This window comes from Trichoplusia ni, chromosome 13 (genome assembly GCF_003590095.1).
Source record: "Trichoplusia ni isolate ovarian cell line Hi5 chromosome 13, tn1, whole genome shotgun sequence".
NCBI lineage: Eukaryota > Metazoa > Arthropoda > Insecta > Lepidoptera > Noctuidae > Trichoplusia > Trichoplusia ni.
The window spans coordinates 4,839,245-4,856,924 of NC_039490.1; the positions used below are offsets into that span (position 1 = coordinate 4,839,245).

The window sequence follows — 17,680 nt, forward strand, 5'->3', positions numbered from 1 at the left end:
GCCTATGTTCTTGGGTTGGTTAACTCAGGCTATAAGTACAATGCAGAGATTCCAACGTCCGAATTTTAAAATCGGATTAACCGCTCAAAGTCGTAGAATATAGTAACTTGCTCCAAAATCGTTTATTATAAGAATACACTCCATTTCGGGCTATGTGTTGAGATATCCAAACAAACACATAAAATGTTTACAAACGCCTCTGCCGAAATTACTTCCACCAAATTATTAATGAGCAAATTAAAGACGATATTCTCGCAAATAATATATTTAAACATTCAAAGAGCAATTTAGAAATTATTTATGGCAACATTTATCTGCTTTTGATACGTTATAGTACATTTTAAAATACTCGCCCATGAACTTTGCTAAGCATTTCGGAATTCATTTTTAATAAGACTTTGTTCTTCAATTATGTACTTGTTTCGGCTTAGTGCCAATGTAGTTTCATTTATTTTGTAGTTTACATTGAGCGGGAGAATGGCATCAAGATAATTAGTTTATTTTCCAGTATAAAAATTATATGTATGAAATAGAGCTTATGTATAAAATACAAGTATAAAATTACTTTCTTTGTTTTAATTCATTAAGAAATACATACATGAATATTTTTCATCTATGTATAAGGCCTTTCTTTGTATTTTATCGTGCTGAATGTTAATGTAGTAGGCTATATCTGCAGTCACGCTTTTGCTAGTGAAAGCTCAACCAGGTGGCCTAGACAACTCTACTTTTACAAACGGTAATGGATAGAAATGTCAATGTCAAACTTTTCGATTTCATAAGTCAACATTTCATTGCGTTTTATCTGTTTTACGATGAGAACGGTATCAAATGGTGTTATTTAGTATAGTACTTGTAAATTCTGCTAAACTAGAATTTATCAATACTTAAAACTTTTTAATCTTCTCTTTTCGACCAGTACCAAAAGTAGCCACTGTCATCAAAACAAAATAAAACTAGCTAAAAATGAATAATTTAATTGATTCAAAATTTAACGCATGTCCATCAATTTCTCATTATAAACTTATAAAGGGGTTACATCAAATCAAGCTCACCCACGTTTGTAAAAACATATTTTTTCAAACTTAGCTATCCTATTCCCTTAGAATAATAGAGAGAATATCAACAATATAACTCTGGCTGTGTAATTCCGAACCACGAATACATTTGTCTAGCCGGTGTCGTGGAACAGTTGACTACATTCTGCAGTCCAGTAGCGCTGTGCACTCAAATTTGGGTCGTCTATTTACGAACTAACATTTGTGGGCCATTATTATATCGTGTCGATCGCTCGTACAATTGTATTTCATATTTTAAATTATAATGCGGCCTACTAGTTTGTGATCTGTTGTCAATATGGACGTCTTTCGTTATGAAATTACGTTTAATTTGAGATAAATGCAAAATGTATGGAGTTACTGTTTTACGTATCTTGTAAAGTTTAACCGAAAATAAATACAGCAGTGTTAAAATATAGTTTGAAACAATCGGAACACGTTTGTATGGCAATAACGTATTACATCAAACTTGACAGTTTAGAAATCATTTTATAATAATTTTTGCCGTCAATATCTGTCGTTTAGCATTCGCAATAGTACAATATGTCTATTGAATTTATAATATTTTAAAATCAGGGTAATATATCCAGACATTCAGAAAGAGGATTTGGTACAAATGTCATGCATTCAATCACATAATACGTAGTCCTTGTCTACACTGTATACCTACTTAAAATGGAGAGAGAGCTACAAAAATACACGAAATTTGTTAGTATTCTAAGTGTATTGTAAAATTTGGAGAAGGAATGAATCAGCTGGTCATCAATCCGCGGGAAACGTTAAGTTGTGTGGGAGGTAGATATTCTTTTACCAGAAGAAAGGCAATGAACTGGCAACATGTTACATAATGACAATAATACAAACTCTTTTACAAAAACCGGCCTAGATAATTGTTGACATATTATCTATGTAGTATTTATTCGTATTTTTCTTAATTTGAAAAAAAAAACGACTATTTTGCCATTATGCCTCCCCTTTTAATTGCTTTGATCATCAGATAGTTATTCAAAAAAAGTTATCTCGAATATTTTTCTTTTATCTTCCCATTCAGAGATTTATTTCATGAAGACAATTACGATGGTGTTTTATTTTTTTGAAACAAAACACGCTAAGACATTACATTCAGCCAATTCTCGAATTGTAAACACGAACATTGATGCGTAAAAAAAGCTTCGTGAAAAAATTCAACCGTTCTTTTTTTAAATAGAGCAAGGTTGGGCTTGCTGTATCTATGGATTATTTGGAGTTCTTGTCAAGGGTTAAAAAGTAATTGCAATATATTGAACTATTTGACCGTAATTAAGTTTATTTAAATGTTAGTAAATTTGTCACCACTGTCAAAATTAAGAATGTTGTCTAAGATAAACTATGACTATTATTTTCAGTTAAACTGTACTCCATATTCAAAACGATGGATATACCAACCAACCATACTATTATTGACATATATCCAAATTAGACCAAATTTTCTTCAAAAACACACAACCAAACTAAATCCAAGAAAAGTTGTAAGCAATTCTTTATTTATTTGCAACAAATGTAGTTTGTGTACGCTTTAGTATTCTCCAAACAGATTGCTAACAATATCTGCCGAGTGACGTACATACACAGGAAGTTAGTGTCAAAGGAAGTGACGTGGCTGCTTCTTATTCTGAAGGAGTTTGGCGATCACATCGATAGTCTCTTCGCTAAATAATGAAACCGTAAATTTCCGTAGACTAATGACATCACTACAAGGTTATGATGGAAATAGCTTAAATGTTGGTAAATACCTTTATGTGATATGATAAAAAACTGAATTGTCTTGAACTATTCGTAAGAGTGATTTGATTGGAATTGACATTATGGTTGATGTTAAAAATGTCACTTGTTTTGTTCTTCATTCGTTCGAGTGTTATCTCTAGCTACTGGCCTCCGGCAATAGGAAACGGAGAAGCTTTCCGATGATTTTAGCCAGGAACAGTCGTGACAACCCCTCTGTCTTTATGTGGGTGTCGGTACATATAGCAATAGGGCTGATGACAATATTTTTTTGCAGTGTCCGTCTTGTAGTTTTTTGTATAAGTATGGATACGTATTTTTTAATTTGTCCCGCAAACATAAATTGACCAAATTACAGTGAATGAAACTTACGCGTGACGTCAATATGGTAAAATTTATACATTGAGTAAAAATTTATACATTGAGTATAAATTTTACCATATTGTTACGTCACAGGCCCCCTCTCCTAGACTTTAAAGCAGTTAATCTATGTCAATTCTAGTTTTTCTGAAAAAGGAAAAAATACGTGTCTCATACTTTTCAATTATCTAACTGACGGGCCAATGAGATTTTTTCTTTTTATACCCAGTCACCACCCCTATTCCACTGGCTCTTAGAAAGGGGATAGTTTGTTCGAAGTGCTACTGATTCGTCACTTACATACTAAGTGTGTCAACTTTATTCCGATAATTTTTGAGTTGCGAAATATTTCAAGGGTCGTTATCTACTCAGACCTAATCAGTAGACCATTAAAATTAGCCTCGTTAACAGTTGCTACAAAAACTACATGATATTTTTGAATTGTTAATTTGGAGAGGTTTAAAATGTTTATTTCAAAATAATAAGATTATTTTTTCTTTCTTTATATTTGTATGCTGTAATGGCTAAACATGACTGTTACTTTTTTTTTTCTTTTTAACACCCTGCATGCACACTATGTATGTATACTCATGTTTTACAAATAAAAATATCTTTTATCTTTATCTTTTATCTTTTATCACTTTAGGGATTTCTAATGATGCATAACCCGCATAGGGACATTTGATTTATTTATTCTAGCAACATTTAAAGCGTACCACATTAACCTGTCTGTTTACTGGCACCGAATCTAATTGCTATAATTTATAAAGGAACTAGTTTTAACCTAATAAATAAACTCGCTACATACTTGATTTGACTTCCTAAAGTTTCCCAATTACATATCGATAAATTATCGTTTTTTTTTAATCGAATAGCCCTTCGAGATTTTTAAGAATATGTAGTTGAATTTGAAATTAGTCCTCATATTTAGGTAGATAAGGTTAATTTTAGCTTGTAAAGTTACCTAATTAGTTGTTTAACACATATCCACGTGAGAAAGGAGGCCGATGTTCAGATAAGGTTTTGCACACTTCGTTAGATTTATGCATGGCTGCAAGCAGAGTTCAAATAATCAGGTTAAATCTATTTTGAAACACAACTCTTCCACTGTTTATTTTATTTTTGAATTAGTACAGACTTTGGGCATTTCTTTGTTGAATCTTGAAGCGAGATTAATTTTACCGAATGTGTGGTACTCTCGTATCTTTGTATTAAAGCCGTTCATTTCCCTTTATATTTTCAAATACCTTCGTCGTGTCTTTTGTACAAGAGATGCTCCTCCCTTTTGTCTCCAAGTGACAATTGTGAAATAAACTAGAGATTCATATCGGGTATAGAAGTCTTGTGGTATCTCGAATAACATGACTATTTTAGATTACGTAACTTAGGTACGGATGACGACACAATTTTCAAGTTTACCTTTTTAGTTTTAAATCTTTCTATCACAAATTAATTACAAACTGGCCTACGCCGTTTTATAAACACCCATACATAGAATTCAGAGAATCGTAATTACTTATTTAGGGTCTAAATCGTAGCTACAGAGAAACAGTAATGGCCGGCGTTAACTTCCTTTTTCGTCTCCTACTTATAAAGTCCAATAATATTGCAAAGCCTACCACCACTATTTAAAGTAAGACACGTAGTTGTGGAACAGAGATGCTGCTCTACGCCTTGTAGCACGTTGTCCCGCTCCCACGATAGCAACTGTCACACTTTTAGAGATAATGGTATGTCCGCAGGATATTATTATTACGCCTATTACAGTTATTGCACTTATTCCTTTTTAGTTCAGACCAAGGCATAAATGCAAACTAATAACGCTATATTAATTAATGAAAAACTGTAAGTGCAAATAAAAATTAGTTTCTAATCACATATCAATAAAAGTTTGGACTTGTTTTATCTGTGGCCTGTGGTTAATTATAGTTGTTTCTGTTGTTTGTTTTTTAAAACCGTATTAATCTAGATAGCAGAGGATTAAGTCATTGACAAATTACACGTTTTGTATTTTTTTTATCTTCTTTTTACGTAGTCGATTTTTCTTTGTTGACAGGATCTTCCATAACATTGTCGATATAAACCCTCTTTTTAGACAGGGTCTTTTATTCAAGGCGGAAAAACCTTTTCGATAAAAAATGTGTTTGTGGTTTTTTAATCTAATTACAATACGAATCTATTAACGTTTTATTATAACTTTTATCACCAATATTAAGTATTATGCATTCATATTAACTACTGATTGCGTAGTGACAAAAACCCAAGTTTTGCGTAACGTAATCGTGTCTTTCAATAAAAACCTTTTTTCCTTTGTTATAAAGATTTAATTCGTTTATGTTATTAAGATGTTTGACTAAAGTGGCAGTGGGTACGTGCAGGTCACAAGCGAATTAACACAGCTTTCGCGACCCAAGGTGAAATTCTTTTGGTCCATGTTATACAACCAATACGTAGGTTTATTCGCCTGATAATTGAATATTGTCAGGTTTATTACATCTGCAAGAATATTTAATGAGTACTAAAGATTTTTATTAAAATTCAGATTAAAACACCACTCGCACAGTAGTGCACAAGACGCACTTTTAAATTAAGGAATAATATCACAATAATATCCTGATTAAAAAATAACAGGTAACTATGTTTCCTTACAACCACAATATTATTTTAGGAATCATTTCATAGTGCCATGATAACGATGACTGACTTTTAAGATTACTTACATCTGTTTGTTGAATTTCTTAATCCTTGCCAATGGACTCATTTCTAATAAATCTGTTCTCTGTTTCACTAAAAGTTGTAAACATTCGGAATCAAAGTAATAGAACGAAATGAGATCTCATCACCACTTGCCGTAAATTCCATGCAAATAACCCGGAAAGTAATTGAGAACGCACAGGTGGAACACCAAATTGGCTTCGATGAATATTCAAAATTGGAGCACTTTATTTTTAAATTCAACACTACACAAACGTTCTATTTCTTTTTTACAAATATTTAATTATTATTTAACTTTTTTTTGTTATAGATCAAATTTAGAGCATTTTAACACGTCATCGATAAAAACCTTTTTTTTTCATTTTTTTAATATTTGATCTCAGCTACTGAAAAATTTAGCTTTAGCGTCATTTCAACACAACGAATATCACAACACGTAATAAAAGATGAAACTGTCAATGCCGAACACTGAACCACAGAATATAAATTTATATTGCATACACGGGTTATTTGATACAAGGAAGTCAGATAAGTGCGATGATTTGATTGAAGATGCTCGTATAAGATCGAGTGACGAATCAATTGGCAGCAAAATAGGAATGCGGCGTTTGGAACGCCATTGTGAGACGATGCAGCCAATTGTCTGCTATGTGATACTCCATTAATATTATTACGTTTAATTAGCATAGAGTTTTGCTTTGATTTTCATCCTTATGATCATGAGACAATGTTACATATATTACACACTCCATGGAATATAATTTAGACATCATATTGGAAACCTCCTCCTATTTTAAAGTCGGTTGAAAATGATCATACTTTGTGATAAGACAGCCCTTTGTAGATTTAGATTACTGTTAATATTGTATTTTAATATTTAGTAGCACAATAAAAATATTAATAAGACTTCAGTTACTAATGTTTTAACTAACAAAAATAAAAACTTTACAGAAACTATGTATTTTTTTTATGTCTTAATTTCTTCGTCTACAATATTGTTTGTTTCATAATACATATAAACAAAACAATGTGTCATCCTTACTTATAAAATAGTTACAGAATCCACTCGCCATCATATTCTAAATTGACAAGATTTTTATATTTATCGCGCCAAAAATATTAAACACTAAAACGTGACGTCAACTTCGCTCACACGTGTTGAGAAAAACATTATTTTTATACAAATACACGAACAATTTATAAAAAAAATATTATTACGTATGTTCTAAATGTTTCTTGTTTCGTATGCAGTTTGCTTTTTATTGAGAAAAGTAATAGGAATGAATATTATGATTAAAGTAAGTTAAATTAATTATTGATAAGTATAGAACTGGGGGATTAAGAAATATTACGTCATGAAATGTGATGCTAATTATACCTATAAATATCTTTCTCAAAACAATGAAGTGAAAAAAATGTATGGAAAAAGAAAAACCGACTTGACTTTTGTAGCATTTAATCGCGCGACTTAAAAGCATTCATTTTCATGCATTCCTAGTATTGTCTGCCAACGGTAACGGTTGTCAAAGTATCTTGCGAAGAGGCCAGTAGTGTTTAAATCAGAAATTCGTTAATTTCAAACAGTTGAAGAACGAAGGCTGCCATTTTAAGGCGACGCGACGATAGGAGAATGTTTACGGGTTCGACGACCGGAATTAACTTTCCAAACTTGTTTCTGATAAAAGACTGACACTGAACAAGTTACATATGTGCCCGCGACACACACAAATGTCGTGTGACACACACGAATTGTTGAAACAGTATTCCTTTGTTGTAACAGACCTCCATTTTGAATTTTCGAACAGATCTGTGCAGTTACTGAGTCGGCCTGAACCTTTGCTCCCATATTGACTCATTGAATTGTTACGAAAAATTGTTTATGTATTGGCTGGCTAAATGAATTATCACAGTTTATTTTATTTACATTATAGTTTAGCCTGATTAGCTTCAATCAATGGGTTAGTAGTTCGAATGATAACCGAATAAACTACTTTGATTTTACCTGATATTGTTTGTTGCTATTATTTATGCCATTAAATGCATCTTGCTTTTTACCCTGACTTGATAACGTCAAAAATTGCCCAGAATAATTCAAATCATAGATATTTTGTGGATACAATAAAGTATTAAACTAATTAAAAAAAAACTTGTAATTTACTTGTCTAGCCTGGTCACTGGACATAACAGGGTTGACCCCGTCGTATAACAAAATTGTTTCGAATGCTTGCCAAGAGAAAAAATAAATTGCGAAATCAAAGTCTATTTCAAAACAAGAACTTAAATTTTAACATAGGCATCGAGTTAATGTTACAATCACTATCGGAATCATTACCGTTTGACAGCAAATTTACAATTCAAGAATTTTATGTCATCGCATCGAATTTTCGAGTTCATTAGACTGTTTACTGAAAATCTTTAATCTCCAATGATATTTAGGCCAACATCTTTATGTTCCAGAAACTTTATCATTATATTCTTGTTTTTAACATCCTTCTTTCTTACAAAGGCAGTCGGCGATAGGTTGTTAGTGTACGTGCACAACAATAGACTCACAAATATGGTACTCGACCATATTGGGAACAACAAAACATGCAGACTTGGGGTCTTTGATGACGGTACTTAAACCAAGACGCAGTAGAACGATGTCTTGAAATCTTATTTAACTAAATGTCGTTTGTAAACAGGATAATTCAGATTGTTTCGAACTTACATAAAAAAGTTACCAGACTTAGCAAAATCAAAACGTACAGAGGAAGGGGGTCCTCCTTTAAACTCCCTTTCCTCTCTCACATGAGCTTATAAACAATTATAATAATGAATCAGGTTAAATAACCCTTATTAGTTTTATCTTCCTAAGGTACAATATTTTTGTAGCTAGCTTGCTTGAATTATTTCTGTTCTCCAATAGAGCAAGTTGATTGCCGTTGTTAGACTCCCCATCTCATTTTAAATATCAATGTCCTCAACAAGGCTACTAGACTACATTTTGGTCCCCGAGTACGCCTTTTAAAAGGACCTCTTTCGATGAGAACTCATAAATGAAAAGCGATACAAACAGGTTATAAAACGAGGCTCAAAATGTTATTTGAACACAATCCTGCACACTGAGAGGAGCTTTGAACAGTGATACTAAATGAAGAATGTGGAATAGATTATCGTGACGAAAGTCTTTGAAAGAAGCTCTCAAGTACTCATCATCATCATCGGCCTAGCCTTTTTTCCAACTATGTTGGGGTCGGCTTCCAGTCTAACGGGATCCAGCTAGGCACCAGTGTTTTACAAGGAGCGACTTCGCGCGCAGCGAAGTCTGACCTTCTCAACACGATACCCCTTAGAGTGATTGTCAGACTTTCAAGCTTCTGACTGCGAGTGTCAAGATGTATGAATAACAACCGGGACCCACAATTTAACGTGCCTTCCGAAACATTCACTATTAATATTCACATATTTTTCAATGCATGCATTTCTGTTTTCAAGTACTCACAAAAACAGTCTCAGCTTATACAAAGGGATTTCCCATCAGCTCAATGAGTTGACATGTCTCGTGGATCAGATATACTGCGCCTGCGCTGCTTTCACTCTCGCTTCAGTAAAAACTCCGTTTCTCCATCACATCTGACACTTACATCTTGACAAATCAATAATGAATGATGACTAAAGGCACCTGGGTACTGGATTTGAAGTAAGTGGTGGTGACACGATTGTAAAGGAAAGATTATAGACAATTTTACATCGTAAGAGATTGGAAAACGAATGGAAAACTTCAAATGCATGGGATCCGTTTGGACATACTTAAATGTAAATGACTTTGACTTGTCAGTTCAGTACATTTGATCAATGAAATTCTAATGGAACAAAAGACTAGAAAAATCTTGGGCAACGGGATCTTTCAACGTTTTGGACTATACGCATATAGAATGTGGCTTGTGGTAAGGTTTGGAAAATATAAACACTTGCTAACTACGGATTTGCCATAAAATATATTCACAACAAATCATTTGGAGAATGTTTAAGGAGAAAGGAGGTTTTTTACAATAAATAGTTTCTGCAATAGAATTTGAAGGTCGTTCAAACAGTTCGAATAAGACCATTCTATTTTCAACTATCACGTTTTTTTTTAAAATAGATAGTGTAGACTTTGAAGTCCGTCCAACAATGCACAGACAAGAGATAGACCGGTACAGTCGTAGTATAGTTCCGTAAAATGTATACGATGTGTCCGTGGCAAGCTCGAGTGGGATCCGAGGCCGACAGCCAGACAGACTATTTCGAACCCGACGAGACGTTGCAAAAAACCCACATTCATACGAACCGATGTCTAAAAATATGTCTATGTTTAAATGAATAAATAAACAAGGTAGTGGTTAACTGGTTACCGTTTTGGGGCAAAACTCTGAGTCATAAGGCGTTTTAAATGTTCTAGAAATGAGTCCATTGGTTGAAAACCAATTGGTTTTTTGTACATCATAGTTTAAGGTGGCGTATGGTAGACTTGTAAAGTAATGAATCAATAGACAATAAAGCTGAATTCTTTTCATATATTTCGAAAAAAAATTTGACAAGAATTCAGCCTTCATAAATAATGTTTGTCAGGAAAATTCAACAAGGAGTTTTATATGTTTATGTAAGTTTTACGACACATTCAATGTTAAGAGCAGTCAGCGCCGTACTGTTAGTAAATACTGATTGAAAATAAAACGTTATGCGAGATAAAAGAAGAATAGCTGTGTTAATGTTTTTGTAGGAGAATATTCATATTTTTTTGTTTCCATCAACATTCTTTGTAATGGCTAATTTTGACCATACTGCAAGGAAGGTTTATGTTTTGCGCGTACCTTGTATCATGTAATTAAAAATATGTCATATCTCCTGAACTGCTGAATGGATAAACATAATTGAGGTATCGTTTGATTTTTCTTAGGAGCCCAAGTGTTCTTAGATAGGTGACGATTAAAAAAAAACGTGGCTGCCTTTCCATTTAGAGATGATTTGTGTTTTTTGGGCTTTTCGTTACCCAGTCATTGCAAGAAACATACTTGAATCTGTTTTTATGTAATGTTTAGAAAATACAGTGACACTCAGTTCTTCTATCATAATAAATATATTAATACATACTAGGGTAATATTTCTACAATCTTATGTACATAATTATTTAATAGTAAGTAGGTACAAGTTGTTATGCAGCTGTGTGAGGTTGTGACAGATCGAATAACATATGAAAACTGACACCGTGTAGTTTTGCGGTTGTTTTCTAGACATCATTAAAAATAGTTTTTGCTTAGTCGTGACCATAATTATTTCGCTACACGACTTTGATACTTTTAGTAGAGGATATTGATAAAATAATAGCAAACAATGTGGCTTGAATTTCTGAAAAGGGGGGACTTTAATTGAAAATCAATGAAAGGCAAAAATACACCCAGCAATAGGCTTACAAGAAGATGGAGAGACGAATTCAAGCCGAAGAGGTATAAACAGAAATGGGGAAGGCGGAGGGGCTTTGCCTTGCAGTGGGACTAAATCGTCCAGATCGCAGTCAAATGTAAACTTAAAATACAAGACATTCGAGATGAAAATCCAATTTATAAAAGAGAAATGGCATCCAAGATTATATCGAGCATTGCTGTATAATAACATCCAGGCTATTGTTTGAAAGAATAACTTACTAGACAATGGTCTTTCGTGTTTAGCATCCGTCAGACGTTTGTTTGACTCAAACAATGCTATTGCAAATCTGTCTTGACTAGAATATGTTCTAGGACAGAGCATACTTGGTTTCACAAGTAGCTAGGTTTCTATTTAACGTATAAATGTTTCTTTGTTTGGTTTCCTACAGGATATGATTTGATATTCCTTCACCTCTCGAACAAATTGACTTGGCAGGAATTTGGTATGGAATGAGCATATTGGAAGTTCATAACAGCAAGTAGATAAGAAACACTTATTTAAATAAACAACATTGGATTGTAATAACTATACTTCTGAAGATCATTTACTTGTGATCAATAATATGGCAAGTCTAATTTAGACAGAAAGCCTTCGTTTGATTCCTACCGAGACTTAACTTCGACTTCGGCGTTCCTATGGAGAAGATCCGGCAAGAAACTCCATATTATTATGTTACTCTGTATTATAATCATGAATGGTATCCAACTATTCAAAGTATATGAGAAGTGAAGTATAATCTTCCATAACCTTCACATTTTCACACTAATTTCCTTGCACGTGTTTGTCACAAAATTTATTATTAATCTAAGAACGCAATTCGTGAAGTCTGGCGATGGCGATAACATTTCGTGGGTCAACCCTTTACACTAGTTTTACGACTGAAGCATGTTAATAAACATGTGGGAAACATTCCACAAGTGACGTGTACAAGACTTCCTAGTGATCGGAGAATCTCAGTTTGTTTTGATGCGGGCGAAAATCTTATGATACTTGAAACTGGGAGAACAGACAAGGAGGCCTGTATTTTTTGTATAGCCTGTTTTAGGTCCCACTGCTCGGCAAAGGCCTCCCCTTTCTCTGTCAAACCTCTTTATCCTTTGCGATATCTGGCCACGTGCGCCCTGCGTATTTGACTAGATCATCACACCATGTTCGTCGTGGACGACGCGGCGATGACGGCGGACGAGAGTTTTACATTCAAGCCTGGTTCCAAAAACATATCTCTATAACATAAAGCACCGTATAGTTTCCATTACTTTTTTGAAAACTTTTCTGATGTGTTGGAAACTCGTTGAGCATTGTATCTCTTATATATCCGGCTATGGCTGGGCTATCTTTGTTTCAATTTTCACCAATATGTATTTCCGCGAAGCACCATATTTTTCCAGCTTCTATAGATGCGCAATACATTGGACTTCGTTACGATGTTCAATGGAAGTCTAGGCACGGGCACATCGTAAACAAATCCTGTTCGCATAAACAGCACACTCATACACACCCATACAAGAATAGGTGATGTCTATTGTTTCTTTAGGATCAGGACTAGCGATCTTTAGAATAATAACACAAGTTAAAACGTGTTTAAAAATACCCCAGTTGTTTGTTTAATGCCGCTTCGGAATGGATATGATTTTTTTACAAGAGGATCATTTAAAAAAAGATGCGTTTACTATACGAAATTTTCATTATCTGATTTTTTTTCAAGCTGCTAGCTACAGTACGGAAGTCTGGAAGCCTGGCAGGAAGACGGTTGGATCTCTGTCACAGTACTGGAACTATCGTTCTATAAGAGGCGATGCTATGTCCTTAGTATGAATGAACATGTTACTAGAACGTCATCAAATATCTTTGTCTAGTACCACTTAAACTGAGACAGATATGACACATCAAAACATGCAATGAAGTTCTCAAGTGCTTTATAATAACTTCACTTGATAAAGAAACTGATTGCTCAATCTCCAGCAATCAGCTATCAGTACAAATTCCAACTGAGTAACGTGTTTCCTCGATATAGTTATTGTTTTCGCGATACGCTTGTGATACAGACTTAATAAGTGTATCTAATCAATTCGATGCACTACTAATCAACTTTTGCGATACGGTGAAGGTTGCGAGAGATTTGGGCGAGTTGCTGCCTGTCTTTTATTTTGAGGACATTTTTATATTCTGTCCGATCTATGAAGATACTTTTGACAGGTAGTCATCTTAGACAAAGTTGGAAAGGTTTAAAAAATCGCTTCGTTCATACGTTTTCCGCACTTTTCTATTGTTAAAGCAAAATTATTGGTTTCAAAAACACATGAGTCGCTGTAATCCTGTTATAAAACACACGATAAGTATTTTTTTGTCAGGCCGACTTTTGAAAGGATATTAAAATATTTGACCAGTCCCTTAGCGACGTGTAACGAGGCCAAGCTTAATCACGGGTTTGTGGACATAGGATTATTTGATTTCATCCCAAAATCTTTTGGGAAGGCAATGAATTTCCAATGTAATATTCTCAAATATATAATTATTTCGAATATTTTTAATAAAATCATACATTCCAGTACAACATTTTGAAATTTGTTTACCGCCTCTCCATTCCGGATATCACATGCTTCATAGAGCTTTACCTCAAGAAGAAAAGGAAAAATACTAGAAACTATTTAGATCATTTTAGAAGTTTATTTGGAGGGTCTATTGGTCTTCAATGTAGATCGGAGTATGTAAGAAAACTGCCTAACAAATTTAGATAATCAGTTACGTCAACAACATTCAATGGTGCGCGGAGAATGTTAAGCTATCGTTTAGGTATATGGCGTTTTCATTCTTGAAAGAAGATCGTGAATTCCTACTTCAGAAAGGTGCATCCAGTCGGAAAAGTCAAAGGATAAGATAGGAATATGCATTTCAAGAGACGACCAGCTGAGTTCATTTTACTGCAGCAACTTCTTAACACACTTTTATCTTGAAGCGTTGTTTGTGCTTCGACGTTACCTACATATTTTTAAGTAGGTCTTGCAACGCGTGGATCTGCAAAACGTGGCCTTACTTATATGATGGCATAGCATTCGTAGTCTCTTATTGTACTTAAAAAGCCACATTTAGCCATGGCATATAGTTTAGAATAGCTCATTGTGTATTCAAGTATACAATATGCATTATAATGACTTGCGCCAGTATCGTATGTGAATATCAAACCAGTTTTTCTCGTGAGTCTCGCTTGCAACTTTCCTAAAAGATTTGACTTAGTACCAGGTACAGGAACTTTGTACTAAAAGTTATTGTCCGACGCTTTTTAGTGTCCTTATCGGAATTAAGTTGGAGTCATAGCTATAAAACAAGATTGTAATCTATAAACTTTTGTACCGGGTGATGAGAAAGTTTTTTTGGTCACGTGCAAATACTTTAATGCTTAACACATTTAAGTATAGAATAAAATGAACTTGAATGGCCATAAACGAGTGGTTGCGAGAATAGGATAAAAACCTACTTTTACATTTTTAAGATGTTTGCGCAAGTTTAGTTTTTAATGCAACAGGTTTTAGCCAGTTACAAGGTTACTCTTACAGTAGAATATTAATCTTATACTTTTATTAATTAAGTAAATCCAGGAATTAGAAAAGAAACTTACCTTAAACAAACAAATTCACATTACAATCGAAAGCATCCAAAGTAAATCCGTTTTTGAATTAAAAACCGCACAAAATGCACTTACACAAATTGATACAGTTCCAACACACGAAAAGTTTCAGTCACTAAGACACAGTATTGAATACAATAAAGGGCAGTTGTAAAATTTTGTTTTAATTTAGTTTTGACGGTGCGTGGCGTGCGCTTACCGCGAACGCTGCCCAACGACTGAACGCTGAGCGCCAGTGGCGAGCAACGTTTCTAATTTTATCGTACCAGTAACACGAGATAAAGCCGGTCTTTATTGAGACTTTTTTATTTTATAATATACTTACTAAAGACTGAAGAAAATCGACGATTAAAATGAATCAGACATTAACGGGTTTGCCGCCAGATGATGATGTTCAACAAAGCAAACTTTGTAACTAGTGAGATAATTGGACGTAGGCCCTAACATACGGTATTGCCATTACTACTAAGATAGGTTTGAAGACCTGCGAATGGTTCCAGACAATGTTATGAAACGCTGGCAAAGTTTGGCATTAATTGTCATTGGCACACTATCTAATCTCTCCCATTCTTCCTGCTTGTTTATTCATTAAGATTTTGGCTAATTTCAGACTTAGGTAAATGTTTATTATTTATAGAGTGTGGTTTTATTAATAATTCAACTCTGATGTATAAGTTGATACGTATTTTTGAGAGTTGCTATTCGAACAAAATTTTTAATCATTATATTGTCCATTAGAAAGAAATTAAATAAACTTTGTTTGTTTTAGTTATAAATCTAGTTTAATTAGTTTTCTATAAGAATAAGTTAAACATAAACGATTCCAGTGTTACAAGGTGATCATGGGTGTCTTTATGACAAGGTGTTGAACACACGGCACGAGCGAATGAATGGCAAGTACTCTACGATTAAAATGATTGGCTTTTAAATTAAATAGCAATAAATAATAAAGTTAATTTGCTATTATACATGAATACTGGTACCTATGTGTAAGCACAGGGTTGCAAGTTTAAACGAAATAAAAAATCCACGACACTACTTTGGCTCATGGCTTCTATTAATAATTTAAGTGTCTTTTAGTCACGAGGTAAATTACGGTGTTCAATTAATGATTAATAATTAATTTATCAATTCAGTTAAATATTCGAAGCACATACAAAAACATTATCTAGTATAATTCCCTGACGCAGAGAGCCGTGTGTCACGGGATTACTCATTCGGCCTCAAGAGATAAATAAAACGTGGTCGTACCGAATTTAATTATATAAACATTACAATTTAATTATCAGGTATTTTGTAAACTTCCATTACATATCACAGTTATGTGAAAATTGTTTGAAAAGCAATGTTTTATTAGATTTTTTGACAACATGGTTAGACGAGGTGTTGAGGCAGTCATGCCAAACCCACTGTACGCAACGTGTCGCGGGTTCGTTACCCGCCTAGAAAAAGTATTTGTGATATTCCTGCTTGTCCTATAATATTGGTCTGGGTGTCAGTGTGTAGGTGATTTGAATAATGGAAATGGGTTTTCTTTAAAGAAAGAACGATTTTTGATGTTTTCCCTGCTGAACATTACTTGTGCTTTGGAGTTTATGTATGTATTTAGATATTTTTGTTAGCCGGGACTCTTTTCAGTGGTTATAATACAAGATAGCGGCTTTGCTGAGATTGTAAGATTAAGGATTTAGATCAGTACGATGTATTCTAATGCTGCTTACCTTACGAGCTGGGACTATCGTCGATAAAAGGAGAGCTAGATTTTTCTTCATTGCACACCAAACGAGTCTAGGATTTAACAACTATCAATAGATTGCCATCCAAATGGCATTTGGCCATCACAATAATTGTAAATTATTGTCATTGCTGTTGACCGTGAGTGTTCCGCTCCGTACTGAATTTCCAATAATTGTGTTCGAAAAATGAATAGACTAATACGAACAGTGCCAATTTCTATTCAGTAATCGGCCATTATACATAGCAGAATCGAGGCTCAGGTGGTCTGATCGTTAAGAGTGATATTTCACTACATTTCACGGCAAATCTTTATTTTTGAGTATTTTGCTTGCCCTGAGTTCAATGTCTATGAGCATGTCACTTAAATGTTTGAAACCTCCGCGACACACAGACGAAAATATTTAGTGTGGGAGACGTTTTTTTTTTTTAAATAATGATTTGACTTTATCCTAAACGTGAATTCCCCATTGTTTTTTATAAATGCTAGCACGACGCCAAACCTAACCCCACATTCATTAATAATGCGCGCTTGTTGCCAAAATTCTCTAATTAATTGCTTCCCGCGTATGTGTGAAACTGTAATAAATATGTTTGGTTGGTTTGGTTAGGTTATTTCTAGTTGTAATTTTGTTAGAAACGTAATGATAGTATTTTCTACACTATTAGATAGTATTATCGAAACTTTAACTTGAATATATTTTTAAAGAATAATTACTGCGTGGTCGTCGAATAATTCGGTAGCCAATAATATGATTTGTAGATTTTTTTTAGTTTGTAGATATGTAAACATGGAAAGATCTCGGAAGGTACTGAATAGATTTGATTCTGGTGATATTAACAGGAATCCCGGCTACATAGTATATTTTATCCCTCCATTCGTTACGGGGGTGAGCAATAAAACTTTTCACGATCAACAATTAAGGAATTATTTTATAAACTACTGAATAGGTATATTTCGCTCAAACATTAACAAGAG

The 17,680-nt window shown here is 33.9% G+C and overlaps 1 protein-coding gene and 1 long non-coding RNA gene across 3 annotated transcripts in view; one reads left to right on the forward strand and one right to left on the reverse strand.

Annotated features, from left to right (window-relative positions):
* LOC113500367 (myosin light chain kinase, smooth muscle-like) overlaps positions 1–15,399 on the reverse strand; it is a 39,707-nt gene extending 24,308 nt beyond the window's left edge. The window contains exon 1 of one of the 2 annotated variants that reach the window (XM_026881143.1): positions 14,959–15,399. Coding sequence is in view for 1 of the 2 variants with exons in the window: in XM_026881142.1 (XP_026736943.1) it covers positions 5,900–5,940 (41 nt within the window). In the remaining variant the exon portion in view is untranslated. Of the gene's footprint in view, positions 1–5,899; positions 6,606–14,958 lie in introns of those variants that run through there. The other variant, XM_026881142.1, reaches the window with a different exon arrangement.
* Positions 1–17,680, forward strand: part of LOC113500372 — a 93,762-nt gene that overhangs the window by 13,801 nt on the left and 62,281 nt on the right. The gene's annotated exons all lie outside the window — the stretch shown is intronic.